General features: G+C 41.3%; 1 protein-coding gene across 1 annotated transcript in view; it reads left to right on the top strand.

Moving 5' to 3' along the window:
• Positions 1-16,576, top strand: part of LOC134342031 (katanin p60 ATPase-containing subunit A1-like) — a 37,058-nt gene that overhangs the window by 1,876 nt on the left and 18,606 nt on the right. The window contains exons 2-5 of the mRNA XM_063039970.1: positions 2,523-2,696; positions 5,333-5,490; positions 15,345-15,519; positions 16,257-16,375. Of these exons, the coding sequence (XP_062896040.1) occupies positions 2,529-2,696; positions 5,333-5,490; positions 15,345-15,519; positions 16,257-16,375 (620 nt within the window). The 5' untranslated portion in view covers positions 2,523-2,528. The remainder of the gene's footprint in view (positions 1-2,522; positions 2,697-5,332; positions 5,491-15,344; positions 15,520-16,256; positions 16,376-16,576) is intronic.

Raw genomic sequence — 16,576 nt, 5'->3', positions numbered from 1 at the left:
TAGACACTGAGCTGTAGTCAATAAACAGTACCCTGACGTAGGTATTTGTATTGTCCAGGTGATCCAAGGCCATGTGGAGAGCCAATAAGATCACGTCCACCATAGAAAGAAACACCATGCACATGAATTCAGGGACCAGTGCCTCATCTTCTGCGTGGGTATTTATTTATTGGGATGCAGTGCTTAGGAGGCCCTTCCGGCTCTTGGAGCCTCATCGCCCAGCAACTCCCGATTAAACCCTAGCCTAATCACCGGACAATTTACAATACAGTAACCAATTAGCCTACCAACCAGTACATCTCTGGACTGTGATAGGAAACTGGAGCACCTGAAGGAAACCCACGCAGTCACAGAGGATGTACAAACAAACTCCTTACAGGCAGCGGCAGGAATTGAACCTGTGAATTGTTGGTACTGTAAAGCATTGTGCTAACTGCAATCTTGTGAGGTTCACAAGATTTAATAATGCAATTAACAAATTTCAGATGACCACATTTTTTTAAATCAATAAATCTTTGTTTCAACTTGTTTTCTTTTTTGTCTCCACCTGCCGGGTTTTAACATTACTGTAACTTTACCAAGGTGGGTCTGCAGCCCATCACAGATGTTCCCTCTGTTATCACACTTGCAGCTTTCTATCCTATTTATTTACTATTCTCAACCTCAGCAATATTGATGTAAGCAGGAGCATGTGTACCGTGCCGCCTCTTTTCCTTCTCTCTTCCCTTCCCCCACATTCCTGAAGTCAATAACCAACTCTTGTTTAGTTGACTGAAGTCATTGACCAGCTGTTTTGTTTTTCTTGATTTTGAGATGATAGGCTCTTTTCAGAACATGGATTTTCAAAGCCCAGCATGACCTTTAGACAGTAAAACACCGTTAATCCAGCATGTACAGGGCTTTGATGGTGCTAGACTAGCAAATCTTCAAGGCTTGGATCTTATTCCATATTAATACTTCAAAATACTTCTAAGTTACTTGTTTAATGTTACAAAGTGGAATAGTAAATTTTCTGGTGTATGTACTAAATATAAAGGGAGCACAGGAATCAAAACCCTAGTAAATTTCGAAGAGTCATGGGAAATAACAAGGGCATCTTAAGAGAACTGTGGCTCCAGTACATGAAAGAGAGTTTGGAAACAGGGGCTACCAGCACATGAAAGGGGGAGCAGGAACTGGGGTCTCAGACTGTGACAGGGAGAGTGGAAACTGAAGACCCTGCTGAGTGAAATGGAGTGTGGGAATTGGGACCCCAGTGTGTGAAACGGAGCATGGAAGTTAGGATCTTGGTGTGGGAAAGGGAGTGCAAGAAACTGCACTTGATGACTCTGACGTTGAACTATTGGGATTTCTGTATAATTGGATTGCTGTCCAGCAAAGTTTTCCTGTACATATTTTGAGGGTTATAGCAAGAATTAAGTGCTTGATGCCTTTTGGTAGGCAACTTTCAGGAGTCTAATTACTCACTGCTTGTAAAATTCTCCCAACAAATTATTTGACCTCCTTCAATCTGATTCTTCCCTTTTGAATTAGTTGAAGCCTTTCAGGTTGGTTCTGTGCATACACATTCAGCGAATGTGTTTAATTGTGCCTGTGCAGCAGAACATTATGGTCCCATTTGTTTCTAAATTTTGTGCTACTTTCTGTAAACCAGTTTATCCTGAATTGCCCACTGAATTTTTTTTAAACAATTTACCAATTTAAATGGGTAAAAAATATATTTAATCATGTTAATGAAGGAAACATTGGAAAGAAACCAGAGAAAAAATACAATTATAATATTTCATGTACAAGGGGAAAATAATTAGAATAAAACAACAGTAGAAAATTAAAAAGGAAACAATTGTTAAAGGATAACTTGTATAATATGAGACGTCAAAATGAGATTTCAAAACTTTGCTACATTTCACTTAAGTAAATTTGAAAATTGCTAGGTTATAAAGCTCCACAAATAGTGTTGAGAAACCAAGAGCATCAAAAGGAGATTGCTTGGGAATTCTAATAGTTGTAGTTTACCGGTCTAGTTCAAGATTTAAGATTATTTATTGTCATTCTTCAGTACACACAAAGGAGAACAAAGTGATTACTCCATATTTGATGCAGCATAAAAAATAAGCATGAAGAACACAATAAAAAGTACAATAAATATAAAAGCAATTCTACAAAACACGATGTACCAAGTAACAGTTCAATACATAGACTGATTGTATATATGTAAAGTGATGTTTGGTGATGTATGTGTAGTGGTGGGGTGGGTTAATGGGTGGAGGTGCTGGTCACCCTGACAGCTTGGGGAAGTAACTATTTTTGAGCTTAGTGGTCCTGGCATGGATGATCTTGGAGTGTGATGTTGATTAAGATCAGATCCAAAAAAAAAGACGACTCGAAAAAAAAATCTTCTTACTGGATTTAAAGCCTAGTGAAGGTTTTGCAAGGGAAAATATTCAATATGCTTGTCTATATTCTGTATTTTCAAAGGTTGCGCTTCCTGCTGGTTTAAAAGTTTGTTATATATCTTTTAGACTGCAATGAAAATGAGTCTTCTTGAAATCAGTGAAAACGTGAAGTTGGGCAGAGAATTTGCCTTATTGGGGAATTATGATTCTTCGTTGGTCTACTATCAAGGTGTGATTGAACAGATTCAGAAATATTTATCCTCTGTCAGAGATCCTACATACAAACAGAAATGGAATCAGGTAAAAACTTTTTTCATGGCTTTATCACTGTTGGATTGCTAGTACACTATAGTATATGTAACTAACAGTTCAAATTGTTTCCATGTATTGCATGTATCCCATTTGGAGGCTATTATCATTTTACAGGAGTAATGTATGACCTGTTGCATGACAGATGAATGTTTAAGATTGCTTAGAAAGTTTAATATTATTAGGGAGCTAAGAGAGAGAGGCGTAGTTTGCAATAAACGTTAATGAGAGACCTAAAGGCTTGAGTTTATTTCTGCTGTATTCTACAGGAATATCATGGATCATTAGTCTTCTATAGATTGACAAGCACTAATTAGTAATGACAATTGCCAGGGCATGTCTGTAAATAAAGCCTGTCATTGATCAGATAACAGTTGTGTGTTGCTTAATGCAGACAAAGGCAACTTAACGTAATTGGTTCTTCAAACTAACCACAACTGAAGTTGTAATGAAACTTCATTAGGTGTGTATGGATTTCAAGTTACATATATAGTAAACAGTGACTGTAATATTCCCATGAAGCATTCTGGGATATTTGACCAAATGTACAAGGAATATTACAAGCCACATTGAGACAGATGAAGCCAATTCTCTTGCCTTCTCCCTGTACCTTTGGCAGCCTTACTAACGGAGAATCTATCAACCTCTGTTTTAAATATACTCAAATGACTTGGTCTCCACAGCCATGTGCGGCAATGAATTTCATAGATTAGCTAAAAATCAGAAAAAAAAACTTCACATTTATTGCAACTGGAACAAAAAGAAATTGCAGGTGCAAAAATTCCAAAACAGAATCAAGATACTAGAATCATTCAGCAGGTGTATCATTCAGTGGATGCTTCAGGTTAAAGAACCTTCATCAGAACTATAAAGTGTATTTTAAGTTGCAGAGAGGGGAAGAATGGCGAGAACACAGGAATGTCTGTGATTAGATACAGGCTAAAGTCAAGATAACAATTAGGGACACAAAATAAACAAATTGAAGAATTGATAGAAAAACGGAACGAAGGTTCTGAAATTGTTAACTCAATTACTTGGTCTGTTACGTTTAGTAGGATTGTCTTCAAAATGCAGTTGTCCTCATGTTTGTAATCTATATACTACTACAACTCTCATGCTCTGTCTGTCTGTTTGTGACCTCCAATTAGCGCAAACGGTGCATTACAGCAGCACTTTTTTTGGCTAAATCGAATTAAAATGTGCTAACTTACAGAATGCAGGCGAAGTTCAGGGTTATATATTTGTATAAAATTGCTCATTTACAAAAATCAACAGGCTCTCTTTTAACCTAAGAGCCGGTCCACCATCATGGAAATCAGGACGTGGCAGCCCGACGCATGCGCACGGCCAGCCTCAGCAGGGACACCTACCAGAGCAAAAGGGCAGGGCAGCTCTATTTCAAGGGGTCACATTCTGCTAATCACCATCAGCATGTTCAGGATTGGGACAGATATATCTGCCACCCATCAATAGGAGATAATTAAATCTTATTGTAACGACATAGTTTGAGACACCCATAAAACCCTTTGCTGCAGTCAGAGGACAGTGGTGACTATATCACATCCATTTAGGAGAGCGCCAGCCACACCATCAAGAATAATCAGAATCCTTTGGTGTTACTGCTTCGTATCTTCTATCCAGCATTAGGGTAAAAAAAAAGTCAGCCTAATTATGCTGCGTGGAGAGGGAAGGGGGACATTATGGTCAAGAGATGACACCAAACCTCGTAGAGAAGCGGCAAGGAGAGGGCGAGAACAAGAATCGGATGAGGCCAGGGCCGCACAACTCTAGGATCAAAGAGTCAGGACAAAAAAAGATGAGAGAAGAGACAGAGGAGGAGAGACATGCGCGTCTCCAGGATCAGAGACAAACAACAAACAGCAGAAGAGATGAAGAGACGGGAGGTGAAAGGGTTGCATGTCTCCAGAATGACAACAAGAGGCACAAGGGTGGCAGATAAAGCAGAAATTATGCCATCAAAAGTGTCCTTCATTAAACAAGGAGGAGCTATATTTGCTTTGCTACATGTCGTTCTTCTTTAATAAACTGAGGTTTTCTACTTCAGTTTCCAAGGCAAAGTGATACCAATAGCATTCAGGAAAATTTAATGTTGATTCTGGTCACATCAGACTGCACTACCCTTCTGTCAAAGGGTGGCCCAACGGGTCACCCCGCTGTCTAGTGTTATACAATTTTTGTTACAGCATGGAAGTTAACATAAGAAATAGAAGAAGGAGTTGGCCATTTGGCCTCTGCTCCGTTATTCCATAAAATTATAGATAATTTTTTTTACCACAGCTCACCTTTCTTGCATTAACACCATATTTCTTAAATCCCTTATATCTAAAAGTTAATGGCGATGAGGAAGGTAAAGTGATGTTGTGTATTCTGGTTCCATCAACATAAATTCTGTATCTCTACCTCCTTTTGTATGTGTAAAATCTTGACTTTGCCCTGTGTTTTGTCACAGGCCTCAGGATGTTCCTAACCATTTAATATTTGGTGATTGAACATTCAAATTACAACATCGTATCAAGTGTTTTGCAATTGATAAATATGATGATTCGCCTGTAGGTTTTTAATGTCAATTCAAGCTCCATAACTGCCACCTTTTTATTTTTTCGTAGATATGGCAAGAGATAAGTGAAGAATGTCAGCATGTCAAAGAGATTGTGGCAACATTGGATGGATTTAAACATAACAGTTCTCCTTTGCAAACTATGCGGCATGAAGGGCCAGCAAATGATTTGGAAGTCTGGTCATTGCCTGTGCCAGTAGAGCGCAAGTAAGTAACTTTACCTTAGATTTTTCTGACCAAGAGTCCTCATCCTGAAACTTCGACTGTTTCTCTTTCCACAGATGCTGCTTAACTTGCTGACTCTTTACAGTATTTTCTGGTTTTTTACTTTAGATTCCCAGCATCTGCATTTTTTGGGCTGAAATCTACAGAAGAAATATTTTAAGGCCTGCAAACTATGCAATGAAATAATAATTGTTTGCTTTAAAGTAAAGTAGTACCAGATTTGGGAACAGGGAAGGAAAGAAACTAAGATCCAGTTTTTGTGTGTGGATAAGTGAAGTTAAGACTTTAGGTAAAAAAAAAATCCTAGAATAAATGTCAGCTAGCCTGCTGGTGGTATAGTGGCAGCTGCACCGAACTTTGAGGCAAGTGGCTCTGGATTCGAATCCGACTGGCACCTCAAGCTAGCAACTCAGCCTTGTTATATAAAAAAACAGGCAAATGCTAAAGCAACAGCAAGGTTGCCACCCAATACACCACAAGGTATGGAAAGAAACAACAAACAGTGTTAGCTGGACATTATATATTAAGAATGTTGGTCAGAACTTCCCTAAATACCTACCAGGGATGGCAACTTCGAACTTTATTTACAATTAAAAATCAGTGTTGAGTGAAAAGTACCTTCTGAAGGTTATAGCTCTGGCCAGTCACTTGTAAATGAAAGGCTTCCAGGAATGAACTCTGCTGCTAGATTACATAACAACCAGACACAATACCTGATAACAAGGTTCAGCAAATAATATCCCATCAGCATATTCCACTAGAATGTACAACTTCTGGTGGAAGTTTATAATCTTCCTTTTTCCTCAAGAGTGACTTGCTTCTGGTCTAGTTTTGTGGTTCTGGAGTGGCCAGTGTCAAAAGCGATACTAGAAGAGACAAATCTGACCGATACCTGTCACCCTGCTATCAGTCATTGGGAAAATCACCTCCAAAGTCCTCTTTCACTGCTACTTCAGGAATCAGTGTGGATTGTATCCTTGGTGCACATTGAAGACCACATACAGGCATACATGTGATCTTCACTGCACACTGACTCCATTTCAAATGCATGTAGCAACACCAATGACTGCACTTGGACTTTTTTCAACTTTATTAAAGCCTTTGACTTCATCAGGCAGAGGAGACAGTGGAGCAATTTCAAATTAATCTCCACCTTGCATTTGCATTATGATGGCATGCAAGCTAGGATCGTAGTTAATGGGTCTGCCGTAGGCTTGATCTTAGCAAAACTATCTCACAAAACTGTGCATTGCATAACTTTTCAACATTTAAGGAGCGCAAAAGTATTTAGAATATAGAACAGTACAGCTCAAGAACGGACCCTTTGGCTCACAATGTTGTGTCAAACCAATTAAGTTAGTAAGCAAGTGGCTAACTAAATTAATCTCTTCTGCCTACACAATGTCCATTTCCTTCCATATTCCTCATGTATACATTTATCTAAACATTTCTTAAAAGTCTGTAATGTTTCCACCTCTAACATCACCACTGGCAGCACATTCCAGGCACCCACCACTCTGTATTTAAAAAAACACACTTGCCCTCACATCTCCTTTGAAATTACCCCCTCTCACCTTAAATGTATGCCCTCTAGTATTAGAAATTTCAACCCTTGGAAAAAGATATTGTCTGTCTACTGTATCTGTGCCTCTCATAATCTTACAAACTTCTACCAAGTCTCCCCTCAGTCTCTGCTGCTCCAGAGTAAACGACCCCAGGTTTGTCCAACCTCTTGTTATAGCACATGCTCTCTAATCCAGGCACCATTCTGGTAAATCTCTTCTGCGCCCTTTACAAAGCCTCAACATCTTTCGTATAATGGTGCAACCAGAACTGTATGCAGTACTCCAGATGTAGCCTAACTAGAGTTTTATAAAGCTGCGACATAACTTCCTAACTTTGGAACTCACTGCCTTAACTAATAAAGGCAAGCATGCCATACAGTACTGTGCGAAAATCATATGCATATATATATATAGCTAAAGTGTCTAAGACTTCTGCATAGTACTGTAATAGTAATTTTATGTATTGCACTGTACTACTGCCGCAAAGAAAAACAAACTTTGTGACATATGTGACTGATAAACCTAATTCTGAAATGGGTCTCTGTTGTGGACTGAGTGTAGGAAGGGGGCAGGGAGAGGGGAATCATCTTTGAGAGGAGCACCAGAGAGGCATTCTGTAATTAAATCAAATCAAGTTTAATTGTCATAGAACATAGAATAGTACAGCACAGTACAGGCCCTTTGGCCCACAATGTTGTGCCGACACTCAAACCCTGCCTCCCATATAAGCCCCCACCTTAGATTCCTCCATATACCTGTCTAGTAGTCTCTTAAACTTCACTAGTGTATCTGCCTCCACCACTGACTCAGGCAGTGCATTCCACGCACCAACCACTCTCTGAGTAAAAAAACGTTCCTCTAATATCCCCCTTGAACTTCCCACCCCTTACCTTAAAGCCATGTCCTCTTGTATTGAGCAGTGGTGCCCTTGGGAAGAGGCGCTAGCTATCCACTCTACCTATTCCTCTTATTATCTTGTACACCTCTATCATTTCTCCTCTCATCCTCCTCTCCAAAGAGTAAACCCCTAGCTCCCTTAATCTCTGATCATAATCCATACTTTCTAAACCAGGCAGCATCCTGGTAAATCTCCTCTGTACCTTTTCCAATGCTTCCACATCCTTCCTATAGTGAGGTGACCAGAACTGGACACAGTACTCCAAGTGTGGCCTAACCAGAGTTTTATAGAGCTGCATCATTATATCGCGACTCTTAAACTCTATCCCTCGACTTATGAAAGCTAACACCCCATGAGCTTTCTTAACTACCCTATCCACCTGTGAGGGAACTTTCAGGGATCTGTGGACATGTACCCCGAGATCCCTCTGCTCCTCCACGCTACCAAGTATCCTGCCATTTACTTTGTACTCTGCCTTGGAGTTTGTCCTTCCAAAGTGTACCACCTCACACTTCTGTGGGTTGAACTCCATCTGCCACTTCTCAGCCCACTTCTGCATCCTATCAATGTCTCTCTGCAATCTTTGACAATCCTCTACGCTATCTACAACACCACCAACCTTTGTGTCGTCTACAAACTTGCCATCCCACCCTTCTACCCCCACATCCAGGTCGTTAATAAAAATCACAAAAAGTAGAGGTCCCAGAACAGATCCTTGTGGGACACCACTAGTCACAATCCTCCAATCTGAATGTACTCCCTCCACCACGACGCTCTGCTTTCTGCAGGCAAGCCAATTCTGAATCCACCTGGCCAAACTTCCCTGGATCCCATGCCTTCTAACTTTCTGAATAAGCCTACCGTGTGGACCATACATAGATACAGCTGAATGAGAGCGTTCCTCTGGGGCCAAGGTGCAAAGCATTCAAAAGTAGCAAGCAAACATTCAAAAAAAAAGTAAGTAACAAATTTAAAGAAGCATATTCACTCAAAAAAAAACATATATATATAGCCCAAGACCTTGAGCCACAATGTAGCACTTCTGTGTCGCTCACCTAGTCTGCAGCAACAGGCAAGTCCAAGGCTTATGGCCTAGTTCTCACTACAGCTGAGGCTACACAGCTCCCATATCGACTGCCCCTCCACCAGACAAGGGTAACAGTCCTGCTGCAACTTAGGTTATCACTGTCCAACAGCTAGTGATCAATAGGTCAATATTTTGGAATCACATGACCTTGCCTGTTGTCTCGGGGCTAGATGTTTCTGCACCGTGTCAACCCACCACACACACACACACACACACACACACACACACACACACACACACCCTCCCTCGCCCCTGGCACTACTTCTCTGCCACTTGCCCACATTCCTCCCACAATGCTCCACTTTCGCTATTCCCAACATCCTTTGCTCCCACCAGATTTACAGACTCCACATTGACAAGTAAATTACTGTGTCTTATATATTTATATATGTGACTAAGACTTTTGCACTTTACTGTATGTCTTAACCACCCTATCAAACTGTGTAGCCACTTTCAAGGAGCTATAAACTTGGACCCAAGAACCCTCTGCTCATCAACATCATTAAGGGTCTTGGTGTTGCCTTTGAACAGTGTACTGTCTCTTTACATTTGATCTAGCAAGATGCAACACTTCACATTTGGTTGGGTTTAACTCCATCTGCCATTTCTCTGCCCATATCTGGAACTGATCCATATCCTGTTGCATTCTTTGCCCGTCATTCTTTTCACTGTCCACAACGTCACCAATCTTTGTATCATCTGCAAACTTACTAACCAACCCATCTACATTTTCATCTAGGTCACTTATATACATCATGAACTGCAGAGGTCACTGCGGAACACCATTAATGACAGACCTCCAGCTAGGGTGAATCCATTCAACCACTACCCTCTGTCTCTATGGGCAAGCCATTTGTGAATCCAAAACATCCAATTCATCATGGACCCATGCATCTTAATCATCTAGATGAGCCTCCCATGAGGGACCTTGTCAAATGCCTTACTGAAATCCATATAAACAACATCCACAGCTCTGCCTTCATCAGTCACCCTTGACACCACATCAAAAAATTCAGTCAAGTTTGTAAGACGTGACTTGCCCTGTACAAAGTCATGCTGGCCCTTCCTAATTAGGCCATGGATTTCCAAATGCTCATAAATCTTAATGCTAAGAATTCTCTTCAGTAACTTTCCTACTACTGACATGAGACTCACTGGTCTATGTGAGAGCCTCCGTCAGTCAGACTTGATCATAGATAGTGCATCCTAGCTGTCTAGATATGCAAGCCTGGGCAGTATGATATGGAGAGCAAGCTGTTGCCCATCTAGCAAGCTCTCCCTCTCCGTGCATCTGATGAACCCAAAGGAGCAGCAGAGACAAATACAATTTGCCAGCAGCGTTGCAGGAGTTGCCAGTCAACATTGAACTCAATGTGGGGCTGCCTTAGGGACTCCATCTCCAGATTTTTCCCTCGGGGTTTACTCCCGGAGCCTTCCCCATGAATAGGTTTAGCTGCAAGGCAGCACAGGTTTCGTATCAGAGTTTTCCTTCTAGATGAGCTGTCAACCACAGCTAACAAGCCCCGTCTGCCCAAAGTGACTGGTTTTAAGATGCCAGTAATCTGCCTTTGCCCTTTCGGTCAGTAGAAATTGTTCTGCCAGGTTTAGTAGCTAGCTACACGTGAAGGCCAGAAGCTAGACTTGGTTGTCAGAGGCTATTTGAGGCTTACGCCATCAGGAGCATTTAATAGGTAGTGGGAGCTTGTCCCCATTACCACCCCCAGCTATAGCAACCTTGAGGAACCCAGTCTGTTGTTGCCAGGATTACCCCAGTTCCCTTCTTGAATAATGGCACATCATTAGCTACTTGCTAGTCCTCCAGGATCTCACCTGTGTCTAGAGTGTACACAAAAATTTTGGTCAAGGTCCTAGTAATCTCTTTTGCCTTTCTTAATAATCTAGAATATATCCCATCAGATCTTGGGGACTTAGCCATGTAAGGGCTCTTTAAGAGACCCAACACGACATCCTCCTTTACCTCGAAATGCCCAGCATATCAATATTCCCAGCACTGATCTCCCTGTCCTCCTCGTCCTTCTTAGTAAACACTGTTGCAAAGTACTCCTTAAGGACCTCACCCACATCCTCTGCATCCAAGCATATTTTCCTCCCCTTATCCTTAAATGGTCCTACCCTGTCCCTAGTTATCCTCTTGCTCTTCATGTATGTATAGTATGCCTTGGGAGTCTCTTTTATCCTACTTGCCAAGGACTTTTCATGGCCCATCCTGGCTTTCTTAATTTTCTTCTTGAGCTCTTTTCTGATTTCTTTATAATCTTTAAGGGCTCTGTTTGATTCTAGCTGCAGGCTTTACATACTTTTCCTTTTTCCTCTTTATACTTTATTTCGCCGAACAATTGATACTAGAACGTACAATCATTATAGCGATATTTGATTCTGTGCTTCCCACTCCCTGGATTACAAATTGATAGTAAATATTAAAATTTTAAATTATAAATCATAAATAGAAAAATGGGAGGTAAGGTAGTGCAAAAAAACCGAGAGGCAAGTCTGGATATTTGGAGGGTATGGCCCAGATCCGGGTCAGGATCCGTTCAGCAGTCTTATCACAGTTGGAAAGGAGCTGTTCCCAAATCTGGCCGTACGAGTCTTCAAGCTCCTGAGCCTTCTCCCGGAGGGAAGAAGGACGAGAAGTGTGTTGGCTGGGTGGGTCATGTCCTTGATTATCTTGGCAGCACTGCTCCGACAGCGTGCAGTGTAAAGTGAGTCCAAGGACGGAAGATTGGTTTGTGTGATGTGCTGCGCCATGTTCGCGATCTTCTGCAGCTTCTTCCAGTCTTGGACAGGACAACTTCCATACCAGGTTGTGATGCACCCTAGAAGAATGCTTTCTACAGTGCATCTATAAAAATTAGTTAGGGTTTTAGGGGACAGGCCAAATTTCTTTAGTTTTCTCAGGAAGTAAAGGCGCTGGTGGGCCTTCTTGGCAGTGGACTCTGCTTGGTTGGACCAAGTCAGGTCATTTGTGATATTGACCCTGAGGAACTTAAACCTTGACTAAATTCATCACCTTTCTGTACATCCAAGGTTCTCTTACCTTGCCATCTTTGTCCTTCCTTCTTACTAGGGCATACCTGTCCTATACTCTGCAGTTGGGCTTTAAACACCCTCTACATGTCAGATGTGGATTACCAAAAAATAGCTGTTCCCATTGAATTCTCCCTACCTGCTACCTAACGCTCTCATAACTTGCTCTGCTCTAAGTTAATACTCTCCCACGAGGTCCATACTTATCCTTATATATAGCTATCTTAAAACTTTAAGGAGCTGTGGTCACTATTCCCTAACTGTTCACCCACGGGTCCAGTACATTCGCTCTTGTTGGACAATCTAAGAAGCCCTCCTGGAATCACCTTAAAAAAACTCTGCCCATCTAACACCAAGCAATCAAAGTTTCTGTACCCAATATCTTGTTAGCAAATGTACAGTCGCTGGAAAACAAGCTTGCAGACGTAAGAGCAAAATTATACTGTATCAGAGGGAAATGAGGAATTGCTGCGTTCTGTGTTTCATGGAGAAATGGCTCACTCCAAACACGCTGGTTTCAGGATCAGACCTAAGGGCTTCTCAATACACAAGATGAATCAAACTACTAAGTTGGAGAGGGAAAATGGTTGGGTCTGTTTCATGATAAACTCTTTTGGTGCTCAGATGCAGCGGTCTTGGTCTTGTCACACTCCTGTTCCCCTGACCTGGAATATCTAATGATTAAGTGCCAACTGTTCTACTTATCAAGAGTTCTCTTCTGCGATCCTGACTGCAGTTTGCATACTGCCAAAAGCCGACATTAACCAGGCACTCGAGATATTGAATGCTGCCATCCCCAAGCAAGAAACTGCCCACCCTGGCACATTTCAATTCATGGCTAGTGACTTACGACTGTGAGGCTAACCACAGCTCCAATGCTATATTTAAGTTTGTTGACGACGCCAGAGTTGTTGATTGAATCAAAGATGGTGACGAATCGGCATATAGGAGGGAGAATGAAAATCTGGCTGAGTGGTGCCACAATAGCAACCTCTCATTCAATGTAGGCAAGACTAAGGAATGATTATTGACTTCAGGAGGAGGAAACCGAGGTCCATGAGCCAGACCTCATCGAGGGATCAGATGTGGAGAGGATCGGCATTTTTAAGTTCCTCATTTCAGAAGATCTGTCCTCAGCCCAGCACATAAGTGCAATTACAAAGAAAGCACAGCCATACCTTGGAAGTTTGCGAAGATTCAGCATGACATCTAAAACTGACAAACTTCTATAGATGTGTGATGGAGTTTATTGACAGGTTGCATCATGGCTTGGTATGGAAACACCAATGCCCTTGAATAGAAAATCAAAAAGTAGTGGATGCGGCCCAGTCCATCATGGGTAAAGCCCTCCCCACCACTGAACACATCCACATGGAGCACTGTCGCAGCAAAGCAGCTTCCATCATCAAGGGCCCCCATCACCCAGGCCATCCTCTCTTCTACTGCCATCAGGAAGAAGGTACGGGAGCCTCAGAACCCACACCACTAGATTCAGGAACAGTTATTACCTCTCACCATCAGGCTCTTAAAACAGAGGGGTAAATTCACTCACCCTGTTACTGAACTGTTCCCACGACTTGTAGGCTCGCATTAAAGAACTCTTCATCTCATGTTCTTGATATTATTTTTTATTTTGTATTTGTACATTTTATTGTCCTTTGTGCATTGGTTGTTTGTCCATCCTGTGGGTACAGTCTTTCATTGATCCGATTGTGTTTCTGGGATTTACTGTGTATTCTGCAAGAAAACTGATCTCAGGCCTGTTTATTGTGACATGTTACAAGGAAAGGTGTAAAAACAACAGGGTTGTTGTCACTGGGGACTTCAACTTCCCCAATATAAACTGGGACCTTCTGAGTACAAGAGACTTAAAGTTCAAAGTTTAAAATAAATTTATTAACAGTCTCTGTGAGTGCAGCTGCAATATTGTTTCTGATTAGAAGTGCAAATTCCACCCTCCCCCATCTTTTACCTCCCTCTCTATCTTTTCTAAAACAGTGAACCCCTGGGACATTAAGCACCCTATCCTGTCCCCCTCTCAACCAAGTCTCTGTACTGGCCACAACATCATAGTTCCATGTACTGGTCTGTGCTCTAAATTTATTGCCTTTACCCATAATACTCCAAGCATTAAAATATACATCAAACTATTAATCCCATTGTATCTATTACTTCCCTCCTGTTTGTTTCTACTGACCCTTCCTGCCCATCCCTCCACTTTCTGACATGGTGCTCTAGCAAATTGTTCTGACCCCCTGCTCAAGTAGCACGAGCAAACCTCCTGAATATTGGTTCCTCTCCAGTTTAGGTGCAACCCGACCCTTTTGTACAGGTCACCACTGCCCCAGAAAAAGTTTCATTTATCCAAGAACCTGAAACCCTGCTCACAGCACTAGTTTCTTAGTCATTCATCTGTATTATCGCCCTGTTCCTGCCCTGATTAGCACATGGCACTGGGAGTAAACCAGAGAGGTTCCTACTCTTCAGCCTCTTTCCTAACTCCCTACACTCACTGTGCAAGGCCCCTTTCCCCTTTCTACCTATGTCATTAGTCCACCACAATCTCTGGCTGCTTACCCTCCCTCTCGAGAATCTTCTGCAACCATTCTGAGGCGTCCTGAGCCTCATCAACTGGGGGGCAATGCATCTTTTTTGCAACCACAGAATCTCCTGTCTTTCCCCCGAACTATCAAGACACCTATCACTATCGCTCTGCCTGAGCCTGAGAATTGGCCAAGCCCTAATGACCTGGCTGCTGCTGCTGTGCCCTAGTAGGTCATCCCTCCAGCAGTTTCCAAAGGGGTATACTTGTTGCTGAGGGGAATGGCCACGGTGGAACCCTGCACTGACTGCTTACTCCCTACTGCTGTCTGAAGCCTGCACTCTGGGTGTGACCACCTCAGTAAGTTTCAGCTATGAGGTTTTCAGCCTCCCACATAGCCCTGAGTACATCCAGCTCCAGCTTCATTTCCTTGGCCTTGTCAGTTAGGAGCTGAAATTGGACGCACTTCCCGCAGACCTAGTCATCAGGCAGACTGTTAGGTACCCTGCAATCTCTCATCTTACAGGAGGATGTAAGGTTTGAAATAAAAGTTTGAGGTTAAGGTAATTAGAAACCTCATTTGAAATAAAGGCAAATGGGACAAAGAACTAACTGGCAACTTTTATGACTGAAGTGAAGTGTAAGTACATTGGCTGACTTAACTAACCAAATTGACTTGTATTCCACTGAACACAGACCATCACCTCACCCAAGGAAAAGACAGTCCACTCCATGTAATGACCATAGAGCTCCTCAGAAAGACCGCCTAGGTGCTCCAGTTAAAGGTTCTACCCGTTCGGTATACCGAGTAGGAAACAGTGAGAAAGTGAAAACAAGCAAAGGAAAGGAAAAGAAGGGGAAGGATGACAAAGTAAGTTTTCATAACAGGAAACTGAAAAAGTAGTCCAATATCAGAATTAAATAATTGAATTATAATATCTAAACAGTATTTAATATTTTCTCTCATGAGAATATCTGTTGTTTCAATAATAATTGTGTAACTGGTGTCAATATTTCTTTTGCCTTCCCACTGTTTTTAGTGGAGAGTTTGGTTATGCAGTCTGTTTCACAGTGGGTAATAATGACTTCTGGGAAAACAAATATTACCATGACTTGAAAGCAAAACAATTTCACTACATGTGCTTTATTTTTCAAAAACCATGTATCCCACTACACATTTTTTACTTGCACAATGTTTGATGTGATGTTGTAAATTCTGATACAGTTTTGAATATCTCTGAAATGCTATGCGGATTACCTGAGTAAAGACCAGGCAAGCAAATTTTTCAGAAATGATTAGGTGGAGAAAAACTCTTGTTCTGCTTAGGAACTCATAGAATTATTTCCCTCCTCCTAAACGAGTTAGGGTTTGAGTCCAAAAATTCTGATCTAGCAGTGAGTGCCATCAAGTGAGTTAAGCTGTGATTCATCTTTTGCCTCCTACTGGTGGGTGTATACATGTCTTTATTTACTGAAAATTAAAATTCTGTGCTTCTACATATGTGACTTTTGTATCACTTTAGATACTATTCAATTAGATGTTTATTTTAGCGACTTAAGAAGTTATGAATTTATAAGAAAGTCATATTTTAATCTGTATCTTAATAGGTAAAACAGACTGATGTCTCTGAAAGTGAACCCAAAAAATTTGATGGCTCTGGAAGTGACCGGGATTTAGTGGAAGCTTTAGAGAGAGATATAATATCTCAAAACCCAAATGTTCGATGGTGAGTAAAATTATTGATGTCTATATCTATTGAAATCTAATAGTTTTTTTCACTGATTCTGATTTGAAATAGTGAACTAAGACATTCTCTGAGAGATCTGTTAGATCTTTTCATTTGATATTTTGTAACTATTTTGTTTTTTAGTCCTAAAAGTAAGAATGGCATGAATGTAAATTATGTCAACAAGTAACACAGCTCAAG

The sequence above is a fragment of the Mobula hypostoma genome, chromosome 2, assembly GCF_963921235.1.
Source record: "Mobula hypostoma chromosome 2, sMobHyp1.1, whole genome shotgun sequence".
In the NCBI taxonomy this organism is placed as follows: domain Eukaryota; kingdom Metazoa; phylum Chordata; class Chondrichthyes; order Myliobatiformes; family Myliobatidae; genus Mobula; species Mobula hypostoma.
Note: the sequence above shows the minus strand (reverse complement) of the source record. Positions and strands in the feature narration are given on the sequence as shown.